At 33.4% G+C, this 25,023-nt stretch overlaps 1 protein-coding gene across 6 annotated transcripts in view; it reads left to right on the top strand.

The window, feature by feature from the left end:
- SLC4A10 (solute carrier family 4 member 10) overlaps nucleotides 1-25,023 on the top strand; it is a 301,442-nt gene that overhangs the window by 66,690 nt on the left and 209,729 nt on the right. For 3 of the 6 annotated variants that reach the window (XM_032409442.1, XM_032409411.1, XM_032409416.1), the window contains exon 1: nucleotides 14,974-15,674. The exons of 1 other annotated variant lie outside the window; for it this stretch is intronic. In XM_032409442.1, coding sequence (XP_032265333.1) covers nucleotides 15,594-15,674 — 81 coding nt within the window. In that variant the 5' untranslated portion in view covers nucleotides 14,974-15,593. Of the gene's footprint in view, nucleotides 1-14,973; nucleotides 15,675-25,023 lie in introns of those variants that run through there. 2 more of the 6 variants (XM_032409432.1, XM_032409402.1) reach the window with 1 other exon arrangement.

Genomic DNA, 25,023 nt, shown 5'->3' with positions numbered 1-25,023 from the left:
GTGACCTCTTGCTATTGCTTATAATTTTGTCATTTTAAAGGCTTGAATAAAGAATATTTTCTTCATTTTTTGTATCTAGGATAATGAAAAGTATATCATAGAGTAAGGATTATAAAGTTATTGACCCAAATAGAGTCTCTAAATCTATCTCTTGTGTGAAGTCTGAAATGCATTAGTACTCACTGAGGTTTAATAGCTAAGACCATAACTGCTATATTATTTCACATATTTTCCTTAATTTATTAGATAAACTGTTTTATAATCAAAACTACATTTCAAAAATTATGTTTTAGAACTATCTCTTTAATGTTAAGGAAAAAAATTTTTTTATTGAGTAAAAGGTGACTAAAATATCTCTTGGTGCTTTTATGTCCTTTCTTTAGTCTTTCATTTACAACTAAAGAATAACTTACATTCACAATGTTGTGAATGGAATTTAGTGGTTGGCTTCATTAGTTAGGGAAAATTATGAAAACAAGTTAAGTACTGCCCTACCAGAGATTATTGATTTTCTGGTCGTTAAGATTTAGATATCATAGACTTATAAAAGCAAGATCTTTCCAGGTGTTATAGTATATTTTTTATTAATGTTTTGAGGTACCAAATTTTTCTGCTAGTTAAATTAACATTGTGGTGGTGTGGTGGGCAAGTCAACTATGCAATAAGTATGGCAGACTCTTGGCAAAATCGTGAAGTAAAACAAATACATCTTTGCACCTTTTTTCACCTTTTCTTTTGTTGCATTCCCATTCAGATTCTTATCCAGGTTCTTTGGCATGCTCTGCTCTGAGCACCCCAGGCTACTTAAACTTTCCTGTTCTCCAAAGAGAGTAGTGGATTCATGGCATATACTAATCTTCAAAATAAACTTAAAAGTTCAATCTAAGCAACATAATTTCTTAATCCAGTAAAATATGGAATGACAGCTGATACTGAGAATTTCAGGCACATTTGACATTTTTTCTGTGTCTTAAATCATAGTGTGTGAGCCTGCCTAATCCGTCTGTGTTGTCCCCTAACGACTAATACAGAACCTTGCTTATTTGGTGTTTTTTATACTTATGGCAGGTGCCATTTGTATACTAAAAGGTCTGGGATCAACACCATAGAATGAATTCTCTTAAACTGGAATTTGAAAGAGGTAATAACCATATTAATATAGATATTAATTTTATTTCCATGTGAATATAGACTATGTAAATGTTTTTGTGTATATATAAAGACTATATATATTTTAAACTGTGCTTCATTTTCTGCAATCAGATATGAGGCAGTGAGATGCAAGTGTAAACTGTCATTGTACATAGGAAAATGAAAAGTACATTTATACAAATTTAGCCCAAGAGTTTATTCTCTTAAAAAAGAAAAAAAGTTTTGAATTTAATTAAAAAAATTAGAGTCTGTGTTCCTGTGGATATGTAATTAATATTATCCTCATTAAGAAAAATAAATATTATTGAGCCTTTATGCACTCAATTCTGTGATTTTAAAGAATCCTAAAATATATTTCTTGCTCTCAGGAGGTTTATAATCTCATTGAGGAGATAGCCTTTCATTTCCTCTCAGGAAACATTAATTGAATGTTTGTTAATGCAAATTAAAAATCCTTTCTCTTGAGGAGTTTATAGGCTAAGAAATAAAACATGTACATTAATGTTATGAAACAAATTCATCAATGGTAAACTGGCATAATAGAAATTCAAATAAAATGTTATGGGTTTGGAGGCCACATGCATAGGCTAAATGCCAAATGAGAGGAGTTAATGACACAGAGCTTTAGAGAGAAGAGGAGTAATCACCTAAGTACAGGGCTGTTGAGGAAAATTTCACTTATGAGGTAAGACTTAAATTTTCCTTAAAAGAAAAAGCTAAGTGGAGTCTACATTAACTCCAGAAGAAGGACTTGTAAACATGTGGTTCCACACATAGGAGTCTGACCTTTTGCCTTTTTATAAATCAGCATTTTTCAGAGACTTTAACAAATTTTATGTAGGTATATAGAAATATAAAATAATATAATTCCTTAAAGAAAAAATATGTAAATAGTTAAATATTGTGGTACATTTTCCTATAGGCTGAAATTTTGAGTGTTGAACATATTTGACTCATCTCATTGTGAGAAAAATAGTTCTTGTGTGCATTATGATAGAATTTTGTTGCAGTGAGTTGCACCCTGAGTATTGAGTATAAGGAGGTGACAGCGCCTTGTGAGATTCAAACCTTAAAGCCAACACTTAATGCATAAAGATATGAAACATTGCTTTAAAGGAACCAAATGGATCCCAAGCCTAAAAAAGTTTATTAAAACCAATCTGAGTATTAACATTGCTAAAGAAGAAGGGGAAATAGTCGGCAGCTAGGAGAACATGGACAAAGGAAGACCACTGAGGCAAATGTTGATAGTTCCATTCAGTTCAGTACACAGGTAATTGAATGATTCACCTATTCAACACCTCCAGTGACCTACCTAGATATAGAGGGGATATCTTTACACAATCAAGTTTTTGAATCTTAAAGCTAACTCATCTAGGTTTGGTGCTGTGCTTGTTAAACAAACTTCTCATTACAATTTGGCTTTTCATGGTGATGTACTGGAGACAGTACCTCAGTAGCTATGTATTATATACTAACAGATCTTAGCAAGGAAACAGAATTATATTTCTAAGGGTGCAAGTTTAAGAGAAATACTCAAAACTTGACACATTTACTAAGGTAATGCCAATCTTTGAGGAGTTTTGAGAGACAGCTGGCTTTTCCAGGTGACACCTTCTTTCCTTTTATTACTCACCTTTCCTACATTCTCCAATAATTTTGTTTAGAACACATGTGACTTTGAGACACATCATTTATTACATATGACTTGATACTATAGCTGCTTAGTGTAAATAAACAAGTCAAATCTGGGGGTCAGGGAAACCAATAATTTGAACTTAGAAATTAACCATGAAAATCTTCACAAGAGTTCAGACCCCTCAGCTCCCATTAAACTTGTATGTACAACTCATATGTTTGTACTATTCTTATCTGTACAGTTTTTTCCCCCCAAATATACTTCACAATGCCTAAGGCCAGACCCATCTTTTACTTCTTATAGACTTCATGGTGTTAAAGCAGCACACCATAAAATGAATGAAATTCAAAAACTACAGCAGATTGTTAAAAAAAAATAGGAGACTAAAAGGAGTAGAGCCTTTCTGTTTCTGTGTATACTTTTTTATAGGAAGGAATTTATGTTAGAAGGAAAAGGAAAACCAAACATGGTAAGGGCAAAGACCTTAACAGAGAAACATGGAAATAAAACAACTGTTTTGTTTATGACTGTGACCAGAATAATTCAGATTCTTCTTTGATCTGAGTTTGCTACTTCACTTAATTAATTTGAAACAGGATTTAAAACCTTCTTAACCCAATTTGAAACTTAAAAGTAACCATCAGTCAACAGAAAATAAATTTGCAGAATTTCTCTTTATCCAGATAATTGTTCTGGTTTAAAATTGCTGAATGTTAATGATATTGAGATGGCTTATTTCAAAAATCTTAGTATGTCAACGCTAAATACTTTTTTGTATTTCTGTATTAAAAGTCACTGTGGCTTTTACACTAGATTTCAATAATCTGTTTAAATTTCCATGTGTTTATACATGAAAAGGATTGAATGTGAAATTGTCACTAAGCAAAAATATTTGTGTATGTGAATATGATGTAGCAATTACTTTTTGTCCTCAAAGTAATAACAGTAAGATATCCGGAGTTCAATAAAATGGAGACTGAATAAATATTGTAACTTTCAAATACAGAGAAATTAAGAATCCTAAGGTCAGTTGAGTGGAAAAAAGATTGTTTTTCTTCCTTCCTTATTTCCTGTTTCTGAAGTCTTCTGTGCCACAGACTGAAATTGCATACCTGTAATCAGCATTTATTTTGACTGTTATTTACAAAGTGGCTGTTGTTGCTAAGGTTTTATTTACACTGTTTTATTTGTTCTTATATACCCAACAGTGATTGCTTTTGGAGGGAAAGAGAGGAGTAGTGCTGTGATTTTTAAATTTAAAATTGATGTTTTGTGTTTAGTTTCATTTTCATCACTTAGGAGATATAATTTTGGGGAAAGTCCTCCTTGGCCATCCTCTCCAACTAAAATCCCAGTGATAATAACTTTTCGCAATTTAATGTGCTCCCTTGAGGACTTTTAAGTACATATTTAAAACCATTTATGTTTAATTTTAATTTTTTAAAAGATTTATTTATTTATTTGAGAGAGAGAGGATGTGAGCAGCGGGAGGGGCAGAGTAGAGGGAGAGGGAAAGAATCTCAAGCAGACTCCCCACAGAGCACAGAGCCTGATGTGGGGCTCGATCTCATGACCCTGAGATCATGACTTGAGTCAACATCAAAAGTCGGATACTTGACCAACGGAACTATCCAGGTGCCCCTAAAACTAAATTTATGTTTAACAAAACGTTTATTAACATTTAGAGTTTTCCCAGTATTTTGCTATTATAAATACTGTTGCCATAAATGTCATTGCCCTTATATCTTTGTGCTCTCATTCATTAGAATATTTTTATAGAATATGTTTCCAATAATAAAATTTAAAAAATTATTATGGCTCTATTTATAGTCAGGCTTATGGAACACTCTTTCATTAAATTGGAAAAAAAAAAAAAAAGAGCTTCTTTAGAGGCTAACTCCTGCCTTCCCCAACCCATAAGCACTAAAGAGAACTAGAATTTAACAGAAGAAATATTTGGTGACAGCAAGTATCATGGCTGCCATTTATCATATTTCCCTTGTTTGAGTCATCTTTGAAACTGTTCTATTTGCCACAAGAGTACCAGTTTTGAAACAACCATCTCCAAATAGGTGTATTTTAGTGGTCTGAAAAATGACAATTAGACTTCATTCTTTCACTGATTCTATAAATATTTTCAAGTACATATTAAGTCAGGGAACTATATTAAGTGTAATATGAAAATGAATCATACACAAATTTTTGTTTTAAGGAGCTTAATAATTGAGAATGAGACAAAATAAGGCCATACATAACTCTAAAAGAAAGCGCAAATGCTTCAGAGAAGTCAGGAAGGAAAGTTGAGAATTTAAGAGCTGAGAGAGAGGTAAGACCAAAAGCATGTGATCAGGGAAGGCTTCATGGGTGATGTGTTTTCCTAAACTTTGATCAATAGGTAAGATCTGGATCTATGGAATGAAGGAAAAAGCATGCGTTTCAACGACAGCAAAAGCAGTGGTTAAGTACTATGTTGTAGATAGGCACTGAGTGAATTAAGCACTATATATTTTTAATTCCTCTAATACTCAGAGAACACTACGTAGATAGGTACTCTTGTTATCTCCACTGTACTAATAAGGAAATGGAGGTCCATGTAAGTATTATAACTTGTAAAATATGCCACAGTTAAAAATGGCAACACCGAGATCTGAACCAGGATCTGTACTTAGAGGGACAAGCAAAGCTAAAGGCTTTCAAGTACAGAACGATTATTGGGAATGGTGAGCCACTGGATGTAATAGAGTAGCAGACAACTAATAGAGAAGACTGTTAAGATTGGAAAGGTCTGTCAGCGTGAGACCATAGAGGTCATAAAATGCTAGAGTAGGACATTTGTAAAGAGTTTTTGACAGTAATAACAGTAATTTTAGACAGTAATAACAGTAATAACAGTAATTTTAGATAGGTTGAAAATAATAATAAAGACTAAAAGAAGTTGCTGGATTTGGTAACTACCAAATTTGGTCATTAACATATCAATTACATTTATTTAGTAATTACCTTCTGCCAGGATTGTGAGGCAAATGTTGCCAAAATTGAGAATAATGAGGGTAGAGAAATGGCCACTGGATATGGTAAGGGGAAAGGAACTTGTTATATTCTATTATGTACTTTACCCCTAACTTTAGTTTATCAACTTTCTCAGTGATTCATTGATTCTTCTTTCCCCTTTCTTGATCTTTTATATTGGTAGACTATGCTAATTGCCTTATACATATTTTCTTATTTAACCTTACAAACACTTTTATGAGATAGATAACATTATTAACTATATTTTGCAGAGGAGAAAACTGAGGCTAGGAGCTTAAGCAACTTGCTCATGGTCACTAATTGATGAATTAAAGATTTAATCAAAGTTTGTCTGACTCCCAAGCCGGTATAGTATAAAATTTGTGTCATATCACGAATTAAAAAAAAAATTCTTCTGTGTCTACATAGTTATCTGAAGTGTCTGCATTGCCATCTTCAAGTCTTGAAAACTCTACTCAGTTATGTATATACTTCTGATTGTTTCATAATCTTATACCATTTTTTCTTTACTTTCTTGTCTTTTTTGGGGGGAGAAAGGGAATACTAAAACAAGCCAGCTTTCTTAGAATAAGAGCAAAGATTTATTCAGCAATTACTCTGTGCCAGGCACTGTTTTAACTGCTTCACATATATTAATCACAAATAATTCTTGCAACAACCCTAGGAGGATATTCATTATTTTACATATAAAGAATGAGGCAGAGAGTACATAGAGAACCCAAGGTTATAGAAACAGGATTTGAACTTCATAGTCTGTTTCTATAGCATGTGCTTTTAACCACAAACCTATGTGTCCTTTAGACAAATAAAGGGTGAGCTATAAGCTGTTTTAATTTTTTTCAGTGTTTTTTTTTTTTTGCTGTTAAAAATTGTATTTAGGGCCACCTGGGTGGCTCAGTCAGTTAAGCGCCCAACTCTTGGTTTCAGTTCAGGTCATGATGTAATGGGTTGTGAGACTGAGTTCCCTGTCAGGCTCCACGCTCAGCGGGGAGTCTGCTTAAAGATTTTCTCCCTCTGCCTCTCCCCCACTCACACCTGCACACACACGCTCTCTCTCTTTCTCTTTAAAATAAAATAAATTTATTTATTTATTTATTTATTAAAATTTAAATTCAATTAATTAACATATAGTGTATTATTTGTTTCAGAGGTAGAATTCAGTAATTCGTCAGTTGTATATAACACCCAGTGCTCATTACATCATGTGCCCTCCTTAATGCCCATCACCCTTTTACCCTATCCCTCCACCGTCCAGCAACCCTCCAGCAACCCTGTTTGTTTCTTATGGTTAAGAGTTTCTTATGGTTTATCTCCCTCTCTGATTATGTCTTGTTTTATTTTTCCCTCCCTTCCTCTAAACTCTGTTTTGTTTTTTTTTTTAAAGATTTTATTTATTTATTCGACAGAGAAAGAGAGACAGCGAGAATGGGAACACAAGCAGGGGGAGTGGGAGAGGGAGAATCAGGCTTCCCGCAGAGCAGGGAGCCCAATGCGGGGCTTGATCCCAGGACCCTGGGATCATGACCTGAGCCGAAGGCAGATGCTTAACGCCTGAGCCACCCAGGTGCCCTAAACTCTGTTTTGTTTCTTAAATTCCACATATGAGTGAAATCATATGATAATTGTTTTTCTCTGATTGACTTATTTTGCTTAGCATAATACACTCTAGTTCTATCCACATTGTTGCAAATGGCAAGATTTCATTTTTTTTGATGACTGAGTAGTATTCCATTATATATTATATATTATATATTTTATATATATATACATACATATATATATATATACACACATACACACATATATCACATCTTCTTTATACATTATCGGTTGGTGGACATCTGGGCTCTTTCCATAGTTTGGTGATTGTGGACATTGCTGCTATAAACATTGGGGTGCAGGTGCCCCTTCAGATCGCTACATTTGTATCTTTGAGGTAAATACCTAGTAGTGCTGGGTTGTAGGGTAGCTCTATTTTCAAATTTTTGAGGAACCTCCATACTGTTTTCTAGAGTGGCTGCACCAGCTTACATTCCCACCAACAGTGTAAGAAGTTTCCCTTTTCTCTACATCCTCACCAACATCTGTCGATTCCTGAGTGGTTACTTTTAGCTATTCTGCCCTGTGTCAGGTGGTATCTCATTGTGGCTTTGATTTGTATTACCTTGATGCTGAGTGATGTTGAGCATTCTTTCATGTGTCTGTTGGCCATTTGTATGTCTTTAGCGGAATGTCTGTTCATGTCTACTGCCCATTTCTTGATTAGATTATTTGTTCTTTGGGTGTTGAGTTTGATAAATTCTTTATAGATTTTGGATACTAGCCCTTTATCTGATAAGACATTTGCAGATATCTTCTCCCATTCTGTCAGTTGTCTTTTAGTTTTGTTGACCATTTCCTTTGCTGTGCAAAAGCATTTTATCTTGATGAAGTCCCAATAGTTCATTTTTGCCCTTGCTTCCCTTGCCTTCGGAGATGTGTCTAGCAAGAAGTTGCTGAGACCAAGATCGAAGAGGTTGCTGCCTGTGTTCTCCTCTAGGATTTTGATCAATTCCTGTCTCACATTGAGGTCTTTCATCTATTTTGAGTCTTATTTTTGTGTGTGGTATGAGGAAATGGTCCAGTTTCATTCTTCTGCATGTAGCTGTCCAATTTTCCCAACACCATTTGTTGAAGAGTCTCTCTTTTTTCCATTGAACATTCTTTCCTGCTTTGTTGGAGATTAGTTGACCATAGAGTTGAAAGTCCATTTCTGGGCTCTCTATTGTGTTCCATTGATCTATGTGTCTGTTTTTGTGCCAGTACCATACTGTCTTGATGATTACAGCTTTGTAATATACCTTGAAGTCCGGAATTGTGATGCCACCAGCTTTGGTTTTCTTTTTCAACATTCCTTTGGCTATTCAGGGTCTTTTCTGGTTCCATACAAATTTTAGGATTATTTGTTCCAGCTCTGTGAAAAAAGTTGATGGTATTTTGATAGGGATTGCCTTGAATGTATAGATTGCTCTAGGTAGTGTAGACATTTTAACAGTATTTGTTCTTCCAATCCATGAGCATGGAACATTTTTCCATTTCTTTGTGTCTTCTTCAATTTCTTTCACGAGTGGTCTATAGTTTTCTGAGTACAGATCCTTTGCCTCTTTGGTTAGGTTTATTCCTAGGTATCTTAAGGTTTTTGGTGTAAAATAAATAAATCTTTAAAAAATCATATTTATTTATGGCCTTTGAGTCTACATTGAAATTAAAGAGGACAGTCTGTCTTCAATTTTTTGTAACTGTCCCTTTATATACAATTTTAGTATTACCAAAATTACATTTTAATAATGGGTAAATCTATTAGAAAATTTCACTCAAAAGATCCTTATTTTATTGATTTTTTTAAACAGTGAAATCTTTTAAAGATCAAGCACATTGTGAATTTTTATTTATGTTTTCCCCCCCATTTACTTAGGCCTGGAATGAATGATGCTTGGAGAGAATAAGTTTACAAACACACAAAATTTGTCTTTACATATAGTATTTTCACTTCTCCTGAGTGGTTTCATGGTTAAAGTTATATTTAATAACCATTTGAAAGATTTCCTAAGGCCACAAAAATCCAACTTTCTGTTTGTATGTTTGTGTGTCATATTTTGGAAGAGTGCAATAGCATTGAACTGGGTGAATGATTCTTCCTCTCTAGATTCATTTATTCTATAGATGTCACAGAGAAAAAATAAAGACTAATTCCCTATTTATAATTGTATTTTTAAATTGAAGTATAGTTGACATAAAATGTTATATTAGTTTCAGGTGTACAACATAGTGATTTGACAATTCTATGTGTTACACAGTGCTCACCATGATAAGTGTAGTTACCATATGTCACCACACAAGGTTATTATGGTACTATCAACTATATTCCCTATGTTGCATTGGTTTTTATTTATTTTTTTAATTTTTATTTTTTCCTATGCTGTACTGGTTTTTATTTATTTTTTTAATTTTAATTTTTTCCTATGCTGCACTGGTTCTTAATTAGTTAGCTTTGCCATATTTTAGTACCATTTATTCCAAGGTTATTGTTTTGCTTTACAATCATTGGATATATTCCTTAGGGACTGGTGTTATATCTTTGTGTATATGTATAGAAACAGGGAAGCTTATTTTTTCCAGGTTTTTGTTATTGTTGTTAGAAAATGTATAAACAAAACTGTATTTTGTTTAATTATCCTTAATTTCAGCTTTTGTCTTAATGAATGCCCAGTTTTCCATTATTTTGATATTAACATATCAAGACTATTATTCTACATAAAGTTTATGTGATAATACCCAGTTCTGGCAAGGCAATGAGGAAATAAGATATTTTTGTTGGGAGAATGTAAATGGATATAATCCTTATGGAAGGTAATTTGGCATTTTTTATCCAAAACTTCAAAAATGTTTATATTCTTTGATACAGTAAGTTTACTTACTGTAATTTATCTTAAGGAAATAGAGGATCTGTATAAGGCTGTTTCCAGAAAGATGCTTATTATGTTATTATTTATAATATTTAAAAATGGGAAAAAAATCTGAAATGTCTAAGAATAGGGATTTGTTAAATAAAGTATGGTACCTTTATTTGATAGAATACCATTTAGCCATTAAACATTGTTATAGAAAAAAATTTTTCATTTTTTTCATATAACATTGAAGTTGGTGTGAGAGCTGATTTGCCAGAAACAGTCTGTTCCAGCATTAACCCAAAAGAAATAGTGTGAAAGTAAACAGTCACATGCATGTATAATAATAAATGATATGCAAAGCGCATCAATAATTTTTTTTTTAGAGAGAGGAGTGAGAATGAGTGGGGGAGGGGCAAAGGGTGAGGGAGAGAATCTTAAGCAGGCTCCACACCCAATGAGGAGCCCGCTGTGGGGCTCCATCTCATGACCCTGAGATCATGACATGAGCCAAAATCAAGAGTTGGATGCTTAACTGACTGAGCCACCCAGGCACCCCTCCCCTCAAGAATGATTTTTAAAGTATAGATAATCTAATAGAAAGAGATTTGAAAATTTTCATTAAAGTAGAGCAGAAATATGAGTAAAACATTAGGAAAACTGAAATTTGAGGCACAATTTTAGCGGAAAGAGGGAGCACATGAGAAACAAGAGTAGTTGTTCAACTTTAAAATACTTCTCAGTAACTTTTTCCTATTTTTTATTAGAAAAAACTTGAACTCTGGTGTATATATTTGTAAAATGAGTCATATTGGGGGCTGTCTTTTAAACTTCACTATTTCATCTATTTTTTCAGTGTATATTTACATAGTTGTAATTGTACCACATAAATATATTTGCGGTCTTGTTTCTCATTTAATATTCCATGATCTACATTTTCCTCTGTCATTAACAAGTCTTTCATTCATAATATTCAGTGGTTACATGGCATTTAATTTTTGTTATATGATAATTTAACTTTTTTCTTATATTCCTGTTTTTTCTTCTTCTATTATAATGTGGCACCAAACATCTTTGTGCATAAACCTTAATCTGCATTTTTTACTTTGGACAAATTCTCTAAACTGGATATACTGGAAAAGATTAAATATTTTTAGGGTCTTAATACACTTTGCCAAGTTACTTTGAAAAGATGAACCAATTAACACTTTTTCAAGCAGTGGTATTTAAACAAAGTGAATTACTTAAGTTTTTCAGAGGTATTCTTTGAAATAAGTTATCTAAAGAAAAATAAAAAATAGATGCTTTATGATAAAAATAAACTTTAATATAAAAAACTTGATTCTTACGGATATGTTTCTGAAGTATTCACTATGTTTCACAACCATATATCAAAAATATATGAAACAATATTAAAATGGAAGTTATTTTAATTAATGAAGATAAAGTATATTACTACAAAGATATAACTAAAAGACAGTGATTTTATTGTGGAAAATGTGAAACTATGAGACAGGAATTCTGAATTCTGGCCTTGGTTCTGCTATTAACTGACCTTGGACAAGCCACTTTACTTCTCTAAATTTCAGTTACCTTATCTGGAAAATGAGGGCCTTGGATCACATGGTCCCTGAAAGGTGCAAAATAGAAGCTAAATATGTGTTAATTATTGTAAAGCTCTTGCTGTTTGTAAGATGCTGATCCTTTATTATTTGGTATAGTCTGATACTCAACAAATCATTAACTACATAAAGTTACTTTTGATTTATGCTTTTCACTGTTTTGGTTCTTTCTTCATTCAGACCAAGGGGTTCCTCTGTTATGCTTTGGCTGGTCTTCATCCCTTTTATCAAACCTTTGTTAGAGAGATTTCTTAGGGAAAATGTAGAAGCATTGTGTCTTACTATTACAAGAATACCTTTATAACACTGCTAAGAGTAGAACATTGTATGAATAATTTTTTTCACAGAGCAATGGTCATCTAAAAAATGGGTATCTATTAGTTTTAAGTGGTTAGTCCATGCTAAATTATTATTAAGTGGGTCAAGTAATGAATTATAAATACATAACTTTTCCAGTTAAATAATTTTGTCAACTAGATGGTAGGGAAATTAAAAGCTTTTTTTCCAGATTTTATATTTTTATTGCAACGATTAAGAGTGTTGGCAAGAAAACACTGAAGAAAATTAGATTATATATACTAATTAATAATGGCCATGAAAACAAAGTTTATATCCATGTTATGACAAAATATGTAAAAGAAAAGCTCAATGTTCTGTTTATTTCTTGTTTATTTAGTTATTTATAGTAACTTTGTAATGCACATTATGAGAAGACACAGAAGGAAAATAAAATGAGTCTTTTCACAATTTTCTGTCTATTTTATAAAAACCAGACATATACACATAGAAAAAGATAAATAACAATACAACAGAGCATGTGATGAAAGTATACTGATTGTCAAAATGAAATCTGTAATAACAGAGGAGGTTAGGAACCAATCTTACATTTCTTTCTCCTTCATTTTTCACATTCAATCCCTTAATCTTATCCCTTTTAACTAAAAAGCATATCTAGAATCTATCAATTTCTTTCCATTTCTACTGCTACCACTTTTTTCCAGGCCATCATTATCCCCTGCCCAAAATTATATAACTTGTTTTTCTTCCTCCAGTTTTGTTTTACACACTTGTTTCTATGCCATAGACAGGGTAATGTAAGACTACAAGAGTGGTTATGTTTGATGGCTTCTCATTCCCCTAAGGATAAAGCTCAATGGCTTCTAAGTTCTAAGGCTTCCCGTGCTTGGACTTTGGCTCATTCTTCTAGCCTTATCTCTCCCTTCTGTCCCACTTACCCTTCATGGTCCAACCACCTGTATTTACCATTCCTTGAATGTGACCTGCTTCTCAGTTTCAATAGTACTTGCTTAAGGAGATACTTTCTGATCTCGAGAGTAGGGTCGGATGCCCTATTACTGTTCTTATATGGCCTCCTAATTCTTCTGTTATAACAAAACATGTTTAAAACTTGTTTAATTATCTGCTTTTGTGATGGCATATTTTGTGTTGTCATGACACCTTTACAGTGTCTGACACATAGAAGGTGTTTGATATTTTATACATTAAAGAATGAATATAGAATGGGAGATGATGTAATTTAGGAGGATCTTATTGAGAAGATAGATCTTCAAGAATGAGTTCTTATTTTGATGACAAGAGAGGAAATACTGCACAGATAAATCATGTTTCCCTACATATAATTTTCATCCAGGTGTATGATTGTATACATACAGCCAAAATCCCAAATTCTTTGTCTGGGCTTGTGCAGTTAGAGGAAGTAACTTCTCTAAAGGGATAGTGTGGATCAGGCTATTAAAGAAGCCTAATTTCTTTCTTTATTTTTTACCAAAAAATGTATATTTTTAGGTGTGATAACTGTTTTCCCCAGATATATTGAGCTATAATTGACATATAGCATTGTGTAAGTTTGAGGTATACAACATGTTGATTTGATACTTATATATAGCAAAATAATTATCACCATGGTGCAACTTTCAAGTATGTAATACTATATTATGAACAATAATCACTATGCTATACATTAGATTCCCAGGACTTATTTATCTTCCAACTGGAATTTTCTACTCTTTGACCAACATCTCCCCTATCCTCCCAGTCCCCCGACCTTTTCCCCCACCCTCCAGCTTCCTAAAGAAGCCCAGTCTTTAAGATTCATTTTGACTAGTCTCCACAATAATACATATTATGCTCATCAAATGTCATGAGTGGGAGAAGGGAAATTAAACTGAGTTATTAGTCTACATTTATCTAAAACATTTTCTGTAAGCACTTAAGCTATCATTAAATTTCATTTAGTTTATTTCACAGGTATATAAACAAATTTTCGTAGGTATATAAATAAAGTGTTCATTAACTCAGGCTATACATAATGTGAAGGCTGTTTTAGGATAATAATACATTGTACTTGGTGTCTTAATTTTGAATTCAGTTAAATTGATTATAATTTTAGCTTATTTTTTGTTTTATTTCTAAAACACAATCTTTTGTCACTTGGTAAAGAAAATATTTCCATATTACACTATATGTTATCTAACTGGAATTTAATATTTAGAGCCCCCCCAAAGAAAATATTTCCATTTATAATTTTAGAGGACATTGTTTCTTTGTTATCAGACTACTTTACCAATCTTAAATTTCATGATTCCACTTTGTTGTGGTGAAAGAAAGCATTATAAGAACCTTGCTAAACACAAATAAGATGCAGTGAAAAATCACAATAAAAATGCCAATAGCTTACATAGGTTTCATTCCTATGTTTAACCATGCAGTTTTGGAATTTGACAATAACACATTGTATATGTGAAACTCTTTAGAAGAAGATGTTAAAATATAAAAGATATTTTGATTTGAAGCATGTTGGTCTAAAGAACATGAAATAAAAATGAAGTTCTTGAGGGGCCCCTGGGTGGTGCAGTCAGTTAAGCGTCTAACTCTTGGTTTTGGCTCAGGTTGTGATCTTAGGGCCGTGAGATCGAGACCTATGTTGGGCTCCTCGCTTGGCATGGAGCCTACCTAAAAGACTCTCTCTCTCCCTCTGTGCACCCCCCCAGCTCTCTCTCTCTCCAATAAATAAATAAATCTTTAAAAAAATGAAGTTCTTGAGAATTAAAAGTGAATATGCATTTACCTATTTGTCAACTGTTAAACACAGTTTTCAAAGATTGCCAGAATAAAAATTCTTCATTTTTAAGGACTTCTAATTTTGATGGGTTGGATGAATAATGATACATATGGTTTGGAGGGAAGTTTCCTTTAAAAGAGAGTACAATTTGCTTATTAAATCATTATACTAAAGCTTAGTCATTTATGAGGAAAACTGACTAATAGTTAAGAATTGATATTTTAACATGGCATTTGCAGCAGACACATTGGATACTTAATTAAGTAGAACATTGCTTATTTTTTAAAGGATTGACAAAATCAAACTCTTTTTGGCAAGTGAAATTTTTATAGTAGCAGAAGTGGGAAACCTAAAGGATGTGGCTCATTCTCTGTTTGGATGATGCAGAATTGCTCCAAGCAGTAAGCTTACTGTTTTCAGACAGCATTAGCAGCTTCAGCAAATACAACTGTGTCATCGTCCCTTAATACGGGGTGTTTGTAACTGCAAAGGGGAGACGATAAACAATATATGTGATCTGATATCTTCTTGATGGCTTAAACAGATACTGATGGACAGATCTGCTCTTTGATGTTGTCTTCACTAGCCCTGAAGATGCTGAGACATAGAGATGGCTGTGATTATCTTTTATAAGACAGGAAATGCAATCTTTAGGGGTTTCTGGAAATAGAAAGGTCATGCAGTCTGGAACCTGTGAGCCTTTTCAATCTCTAAGTCATCAGGTATGACTTCATGAATTATGATGATACTATTAGATTATAGAGTTATTGCTTTTTCTAGCTCTTAGTCATGTAGAATGTATTAATCAATGTAATTGTTTATTATTATCAGATTTTTCTTAGGATATTTGAACAAGTGATATTTATAGTAATAGATACCAGCTGAATAATATGAATTTTAGAAATGCATATGTGTGTGTGTTTGAGTTTGTGTTTACTTGAGCTTTCTTTTTTTGGGGTAGTAGGGAGTAAGGAAAGATTCTTTTTTGTGATTAAAAGCAAGGTTTGGGGCTCTCCAGATTTTTCCAGATTAAGCCTGAATACAGTCAAACTGCATCTCTTATTTCAAATGATAAAAATTGCATGATTTGTTCAAACTGATAAGGATACCTCATAGCAAGCTGCTTATAGATAGTGACATATTAAAAAAATTTTTATCTGGAATTTCATAAGCACAGAAATAGATGTTGCTACCATTGTAGGGTGCAACCACACAGCAGTACAAGTTTGATGAGTGGAATCATGTTTACCAGCATCTGAGCTATAAGCTGATTTCCTGAAATTTGTGTTTCAGTATCTGAACTGTTTTAAAAGGCATAAATTTAAATTATTTCTCCAATCTATAGAGATAATGATGCTCTTGGTCCTCTTAATGTAGATATCTGCTTACGGCATTGCTTATAGCTGAAAGCAGATGAGAAATCTGTTTTTTGTTTTTGCTTTTGTTTTTTACAAAGAATGCTTGTGACATTTAAGCTTGTTTAAGATTTTTTGATCCAGAGATACTCCGCATTACTTTCATTTTCAAAATGAAAAGACTTGACTACATTAAACATGTTAATTACAAAGAGTAAAGAATCATCACAGCAAAGAAATTGGATTTATATTTCCATTTTATCCTGAAGCTCTGCTATTTATTTTAAACTATTTTATCAAGTTATAATGCATTTAACTTTATTTTGTTTTAGCATTCCTTCAGAATGACATAGTAGGGCAAGAAAATGTGCCTGTGTTTGACATTCCAATTTTGAAGAAAAGATTTTTTTTTTAATTACGCATATTTCTTTCTTAATTTTAGAGACCTTGTTAGATATTTGACCAGGTATTCCATATTAAATGAGCAAAAAAAGGTTGAATGTTGCAGCATTTCTCGTCAGAAAGATTGTTTTGTCTTCATGATTCTGTAGTATAGTTAGGACTTAGTGCCTCATCAAGGTGATGCTATAGTAATAAAAATGAATATGTTTAGCAGAAGACAGAATTTAGAGTCTAAAACAATGATTTAATTCAGTTAAGGGGTTAGTTTCTCCTTTTTAATTAAAAAGACATTAAAAATTATACCTACTGATATTGGCTATAATTTATATGTTATTCAGGCTACTTAGCCAGCTTATATTCTTATTAGTAGGGAAGATTGCCATATTCTTAAGCTTGATTAGTTTTGGAATTATTTGAATATACCTTTTAGTTGCAACAAAACCTGTTTAATCTGTTAGAATTTATTTCCAGTATTTGCATGTATTAGTCGCTATGAGTACATTCTGTTTCTTGGCATTGCTTTGGGATTCCTCTAGGTATTGGTTTTACAGCGTTCTGCTATTTTTCACTGTATTAATGGCCTTTCAAAGGAACCAAACCATAAAGATTTTTGATAACTTTCCTTTAGTGGCACTTAAAGGATATCTCAATAATTTTGTAAGGTGAAAAAATTACTGCCTTAGAGTTGTCATTTCTTTTACAAATTGGAGAAAAATTTCTTTCTGTTGCTATGTCAAAATGCATTACCTTAAAAAGTAAAGATTGTTCAGAATGTCACAGACAGTTAAATTTAATGTCAACCTTTTTCCCTTTGTGGCAAGATGATCTTGACCTTTTGAATGGAATTGATTGTAAATCTGCCCAGTAATGATTGGTCATCTGCTTTTTACAATGGCTGCCTCTGTCTTTGCTATTTTACACAGCATTTCATTTTACATTATGAAGGTTTCTAAAGCTAAGCTGTCTATAAGTAACTATTTGAGTATTGTTCAGTTCGGTCAGCATTATGTGGAAGCTGATTATTTGCACAATACTGTGTCTGGTGTTGTGAGAAATAAAGAAAAGAAAAAGTTGTTTCTTGCTTTCAAGGAGATTATGAGAAAATGTACACAATGAACCATGTTTACGTTTTGAATTGACTTTTCAAAGATGGCATGTACAATCAGTTTTAACTTCATTTAAACTGATGAATCCTTGGATACGTTACATATGACTCTTTTTCTTTTCATGTAAATTTCTTGGAATTAGAGCAATAAAAGATTGGGTCAAAGTGTATAATTAAGCATTTCATAATTTTGACAACTGCATTAAATTCTTTTATAATATGTAATTTGTTGTACCAAGGCATTATAAACTGTGAATCAATAAAATAATTCTGTATGTTTTATAGGCCATAGTTGGCAATTGATGTTGAGAGTAAGGTGGATCTAGTCCGTTGGTAGGAAACAGAAGCAGGGACCTCAAGAATTAGCTCAAAACAGAGATGTGACCAGTCCAATCTAATTCTGTATTATGGAAGGGGGCTTTGACTTCATAGAGATTAAATTTTGGAAATAAAAAGTAGCAAGTTTGGGAGTGTTTGATGCTAACTAGGTCCCTGGGGAGTTTTTTCAATAAAATTGGGGGACTAGGATTTTCTTCATGCTTTAAGAAAGGGGACTGAGAAGAACTTGTATGCATGTAGGCCTTAGCCAGCTAGCTGTTGGACATCCAGACACCACTTCTTATCTCTTTCATACCAGTAATGCTGGCTGAAAGTAACAGGGAGGTGGGAAGAGCAGATGGAAAACCCTTGTTTCCTCCAGAATCCTAAACTGGGGCATGCTGCCCAATAGTGCCTCCAAAGTACCTGTTTTCTTATATTAGAGCAACAAAAAAATGATAGGCAAATTTTTCTGGTTTGTAATAGTTAGCTGGCTGCAGTAAGAGGTGGTGAGTATGGTGGTTAAGTATCTGGGCTGCCACATTCACTAGGTTCAGAGCTTAGCTATACCATTTACCAGCTATATGATCTTGGGCAAATTACTTAACCTTTCTGGGCATCAGTTTTCTCATTTGTAATATAGAGATAATAATGGTACCTACCTCAAAGAGTTGTTGTGAAGACCAAGTGAGATAATGTATATAAAACATTTGTAAGACTACCTGGTATATAACAAGCACATTATTACAAAAATTATTTGTTGACAAGACATTAGTATATACATTCTATGAGTTAGGATGGGCTATTGGCAGGTGTTGGTGATGGTAGTCATGCAGGTTAGTTTTGTTATCTCTCCATTCTCCTTATGAAATAAGGAATTCAGTTAAAAACAGAGTATACTGAGATAAAGATGGCTATAAAAATGCAAACAAAGAAAAACATCCTACATCTGATTAAATTCTAACATTTACTGACTATAGGAATTGTGATTTGATGAAAAGTGTTGTGTTTCAATTTTTTTTGCATCTGCTTGCTAGGCTGACTTAAACTTTTATTAGTAGTCTATGTATAGATTCTTTGCTTTCTTATATCAACTACTTCATTCATGACAAAAAAGATTACTGGACTTTGTCAAGTCTTCTTTAGTTGTAGTTGAAGATTAAAATTTAGGAGTAAAAATCCAGGTTTAAGGAAAATAATAGAGAAGTTTTACAGCTTAGATTTAATGATCTGAATTATTTTTAATTATTAAAAATGTCCAGGGCAAAAACCTTCACTGAAAGTTAAACACAACTTGTTTTGTTTTAATTTTTGTTTTTAATTTTATTTGTTAATGAATATTTTTATTCTAAATGAAAGACTAAAATGACATTATAAATAATAGTGTTATAAATGCAATACTGTATATGAATAGAACAATTCATGTTCCTATTTGATAGAGTATGCTATTTTGAATTACTGGCTTTATTAATGTAAAAACATCCATAGTTGACCCTGGAGCAATGGAGGGGGGGTTAGGGATGCTGATCCCTTGCACAGTTGAAAATCTATGCATAACTTTGACTTCCCTAAAACTCAACTACCAGGAGCCTACTATTGGCTGGAAGCCTTACTGATAACATAAACAGTCAATTAACACCTCTTTTGTCTGTTATATGTATTACATACTGTATTCTTACAATAAAGTGAGCTAGAGAAAAGAAAATGTTGTTAAGGAAACCATGAGGAAGAGAAAATACATTTGAAGTACTGTACTGTATTTATATTAAAAAAAATCTGCATGTAAGTGGACCTGTCTGCTTCAAACCCATGTTGTTCTGTCAAGCTCCAGAGTCCAAGTGAGTAACTTGATATTTGGATGAAATGTAAATGTTTAGGTATTACATTTTAGTTCTCTTTTCTTGAGCAATTTTCTCAATGTGCAAGTATTTTCCCCAAATTGGCACAGGGTCAATCAAATCTCAGCACAATGCAATTTTTTCAAATAAACAAACATACAAAATCTTATGATGTTCTAGTAAGCACAGTACTAGGCAAAGATATAAAGACCAATAGGCCCCTGCTTCAGGAAATCACATTTAGTGAGTCATAAACACTAAATACATGTAATTGCAACAGAATGTGGAAAGTAGTGAGTGCCTTGGGGATTCAAAAGAGAGAAGAAAGAACACAAATCATTCTGCTGTGAATTCAGTGGGCAGAATATTTCAAGCTGAGTAGGGAGAAGAGAGGAGAGGCTAGATGAGGAGTTAGGGAAGTACAGAAAAGGTAGCATTTGAGGTAGACCTTGAAAACTGTCCAAGATGGGGAAAGACCATTTTGGGCAGAAGAAACAACACGAACAGAGATAGGGAGACAGAAAGCAAATAATATGTTTGAAAAGTATGGAGTAGTTCATTTTGGCTATAGCCTGGTGGGGTAATTCAGGCTAACACAGGAAGGTTTGTTGGGACCAGATAGTATAGTCTTGAATTTTAGATTATGATTTCTAAACTGAGAACATTTCTGTGCTGATTTACTTATTCTTGGAAGAAAATAAAATAAAAAACCAAAAGAGCAGCACCTATATTTTGCAGTCCTTCTTAGAGCTCTAACCCTCTTGAGACTTTGAAAATGAAAATTAAATTCCTGAGTAGATTTAGTAGTTAGTAGACAAGGTAGGGGGTAGAAGCAAAATGAAGGATTTTAATAAAATTCTCTATCAAAATTGCATGTGAGAGCATTTCTGTCTATCCACAACCACTCAAAAGTCCTAGATTTCAGATCCTAAGAGACCTCCTGCTTGTCCCTGATGTAAACTCTGTTTTATTGGTAGGTAATCTGATTTAGCTTTGGCTTTATTTTTGACATTTCCTAGATCAAGGACAATCTAGCAGGATCATTTTAATACAATGACTATACATGTCACTATGGTGAATATTTGGATAATAAGGACTTTGTCTTTGGGAAAATTGGAGACAGAAATGCTGTTTATAATCATGGAAATCGTAGGGTTATTTTAGCTTTACTCTTTGTTCATTTAGAGATGATGAAGTAAATCATCATTGCTAAATACTTTTAATATCGCTTTCAAATCTCCTCCATGCACCAGAAGCATTTCAGTATTTCCTATGGTTAATAAAAAAAGCTGGGTAACATCCAAGAGCAGATTTCCTTTAGATGTGACAGCTGGGGTGTGACTTTGTTATCAGACCCAGGAAGATGATATTTGTGCATGGGAATTGTGAAAAAATTGGAATTGAATACTCTTACTAGCACATTATCTATATAAAGTATGTCAGAAGTGAAACTCTTGGAATACCACAAGTGCAAGTAAAAATGAAACCGGACACAGTAACTCTTTTGGCTCTATTTTTAGCAGACCCATATAATTGAGAATATTCTGTTTCTTCCTGTAGAAGTCTGAATTACTTGAAAACACCATTTTCTAGTTCTTGTGAGGTTTTTCTTATTAATCCTTGTGCTTCACATTGCCTGGAAAAAAGTTATATTTATAGCAGGGACCCAACAAAATTTCAGTACTTGTTTTAGCATCATAGATCCATTTCTGGGAGAAACCTTGGAGATCATTGAGCTTTGGGTTACTTTAAAACTTTAAAAATTTGAACATGTTTTTCTCAAAAAAAAGTAAGTAAAACACACTTAGTGATGTGATCCTTTCCACACCCCACGCCTTTCAAAAATGATAATATTGATATTTATATTGATAATGATATTCCTTTACCAAACTTCTCTTTCTAAAAGGCGAAAGAGCCTGGTTTCAATGAAGTACATTGCAAAATGTGCTGCATATAAGTGTGTACATCTATTCCTATCCATTTATTTTTTTTAAGATTTATTTATTTATTTTAGACAGAGGGAGAGCATGAGTGGGAGGGGCAGAGGGAGAGGGAGAGAATCTCAAGCAGACTCCATGCTGAGCCGGAGCCTGACACAAGGCTTCATCTCACGACCCTGAGATCATGACATGAGCCGAAACCAAGAGTCAGTCGCTCAGCTGACGGCACCACCTAGGCGCCACTCCATTTCTTTTTTTTAAAAAAATGTTTATTCAATCTCGTAAGAATTTGTCTATTGCAAAGTATAGAGGGAGGCAGTATAGCATAGTAGTTAACAGCTAGTTATCGAGCTGGACTCCCTTGTCTGGATCCCATATCTTCTACTTCCCTGGCAATGTTTATTTTAGGAAAATTGCCTGATCTCTATTTTCCTCAGTATTGTCTTCTGTAAAATGGGGATGCTAAGTTGCTAATCTCTAGAGTTCTAATGAGAATCAATTGAATTAATCAATTAATACAAGTAAGGTACTTGAAACAGTGTCTAGCTTAACAAATATTTGTTATTAGAATTACTTCCACTGGAAGGAACTTACGTTATGTATATACACACATATTTAGCACATGCATATATACATCCATACACATACATTTAGTACATATGTGTGTATACATACATATACATTATACTTTAATTATATACAGTATACTAAGTAAGACACTAAGTAGCTTGCCTAGGATTAAAATTGCCAGCAAAGGACAGGATGATATGGGATTCAAACCCGAAAGTCTAGCTCTAGAGCTCTTGCTCTTAACCACTGTGTTATACTGCTTAGGGTTACATACACTTGAATTAGGTAGCCAGGAGTAAGTCAGTATAGTCTAAATGCCAAATGGAGATAAGAGATGTCAAGGCAAACTGAAACTGCTGTGGAGGACTTCATGGAGGAGGTTTTAACTTACTTTCATTATACTCTTTTTTGGTTTCTCTTCCACTACAAAAAATACATGTGAAGTCATTAGCACAGTTCCTGCCATAGTGCTCAATAAATTATAGTTATTATTGTCATAATCTTTCTGATAATTTCTTCTCAATCTCCCCTAGTTGGTGCAATCTACTTGAAAACAGTACTCATTTATACTCATGACTTACATTACCAACTAGTGATTCTTAATTGTGACTATGCATCAGAATCGAATATTTAGTTTTCTAAAAACATTGAGGCACCAAGCTTATCTCAGAAGTACTAAAGTCTATGGAGATAGAATCCAGGCTTCTACATTTACAAAAAGCTTTCCATGTGAATCTCATGAGCAGCCAGAATTGAGAACTGCTGCTTCACTTGGTGATTTCAGAGTAGAATAGAGTAGATTCCAAATCCATAGCTCAAATCTGCATCTTAACCTCATTCCAGTGTTTCAGACATTGCATCGTTAGACATCTCTGCTCATTTATTTTATAAATATCTCAAACTTGCTATGTCCCAAACTAACTTATCACTTTCTCTTCAAAACCTTTTGTTTTCCATAGCATGATGACCTGATCATTTTTTTCAATTTTTTTTATCCTAATCTTAGATCTAATTACTAACCAAGTTATGTAGATTCTTTCTCCTAGGGAGTCTAAAGTTTATTCCTTCTTTCCATTTCCCATTGTCTTGACCTTAGTATGAATTCATATTCATTTTTCACCTGAACTATTATAATAATTTTTAACTGATATTTCTTTTTCTTCCCATTGCCCATCCCCAGAGCAACCCAGTCATTATCACTCAGCTACCTTAGTACTCTTTCCATAATGTGAACCAGGAACAGGCATTTGCCTACTTAAATTAATTCTAAGGCTCCTCTTACTTTCAAGATAATTTTCAGAGTTCAGATAAGTGAGAACATACAGTATTTGTCTTTCTCTGACTTATTTCACTTAATACCCTCATTCCATCCATGTTGGCACAAATGTCAAGATTTCCTTCTTTCTCATGGCTGAATAATATTCCATTGTATTTATTTTGTCCATTTATCTACCTTTGGGCAAATTAGGTTATTTCCCTATCTTGGATATTATGAATAAAGTGACAATGAGCATAGGAGTGCAGATAGTTCTTGAGATCCTGATTTTATTTCTTTTGGATATATACCCAGAAGCAGAATTGCTGCATCATATGGTAGTTCTATTTGTAATTTTTTGAGGAATGAGGAAGTGACATTTAAACTTAGCCATCTTTAGTTAAACCTAGTCTAAATTCTATTAGTTAGATAGAAACCTTTTTTTTTTAAGATTTTATTTATTTATTTGACAGAGAGAGACAAAGCAAGAGAAGGAACATAAGCAGGGGGAGTGGGAGAGGAAAAGCAGGCTTCCTGCTGAGCAGGGAGCCCGATGTGGGGTTTGATTCCAGGACCCTGGGATCATGACCTGAGCCGAAGGCAGACGCTTAACGACTGAGCCACCCAGGCGCCCCTAGGTAGAAACCTTTTAAAATGCTGTCCTTTTTGCATATAATGTCTTTGGCCCCTCATTTCTCTTTATATTTGCCTGGCTCACTCTTTATTCTGCCTCAAGATTTATTTAGATTAAGTATTGCCTCCTACTGAAACATTCCCTTAATTCCTTCCGAGTGAATTAAGTGTTTTTCCCTAATGTTCCTCTGGATTCCAGTATTTACTTTAAGTGAAGCACAATACATTCTATATTTTAGCCATGATTTTTTTTGTCTTGACTCTGAACTGTTTAAGGGCAAAGGCAGTGTCTTATTTCTTTAAAGCTAACACAAATACAGTGCCTGGCACATGGTAACTATTTAATAAATTTTTGTTGAGTAACAGAAAGGGGAATTAGTATGAAAAGTTCATGGAAAATATGACCTGGACACCATTAGGAATTCATATTACCTGAAGTATATAAGTAGAGTTGAACCAGACTAAAGTTTTTAAAGTTAAATTAAGGAATTTTAGGTTTTATGATTAACTAATATAATGCCTTTGCAGTGTAGCATATTGACCTGCCTTCAAACCAGTCTCTACCCCTTAATAGTTAAGGGTTCTGGCAAAGTTTCTGAGCCTCTTTAAGTCTCAGAATACTCATCTGTTTTTGAGGATTTCTAATGAGTAAACG

Source organism: Phoca vitulina, unplaced genomic scaffold (assembly GCF_004348235.1).
Source record: "Phoca vitulina isolate PV1807 unplaced genomic scaffold, GSC_HSeal_1.0 scaffold1, whole genome shotgun sequence".
Classification (NCBI taxonomy): Eukaryota; Metazoa; Chordata; class Mammalia; order Carnivora; family Phocidae; genus Phoca; species Phoca vitulina.
Note: the sequence above shows the minus strand (reverse complement) of the source record. Positions and strands in the feature narration are given on the sequence as shown.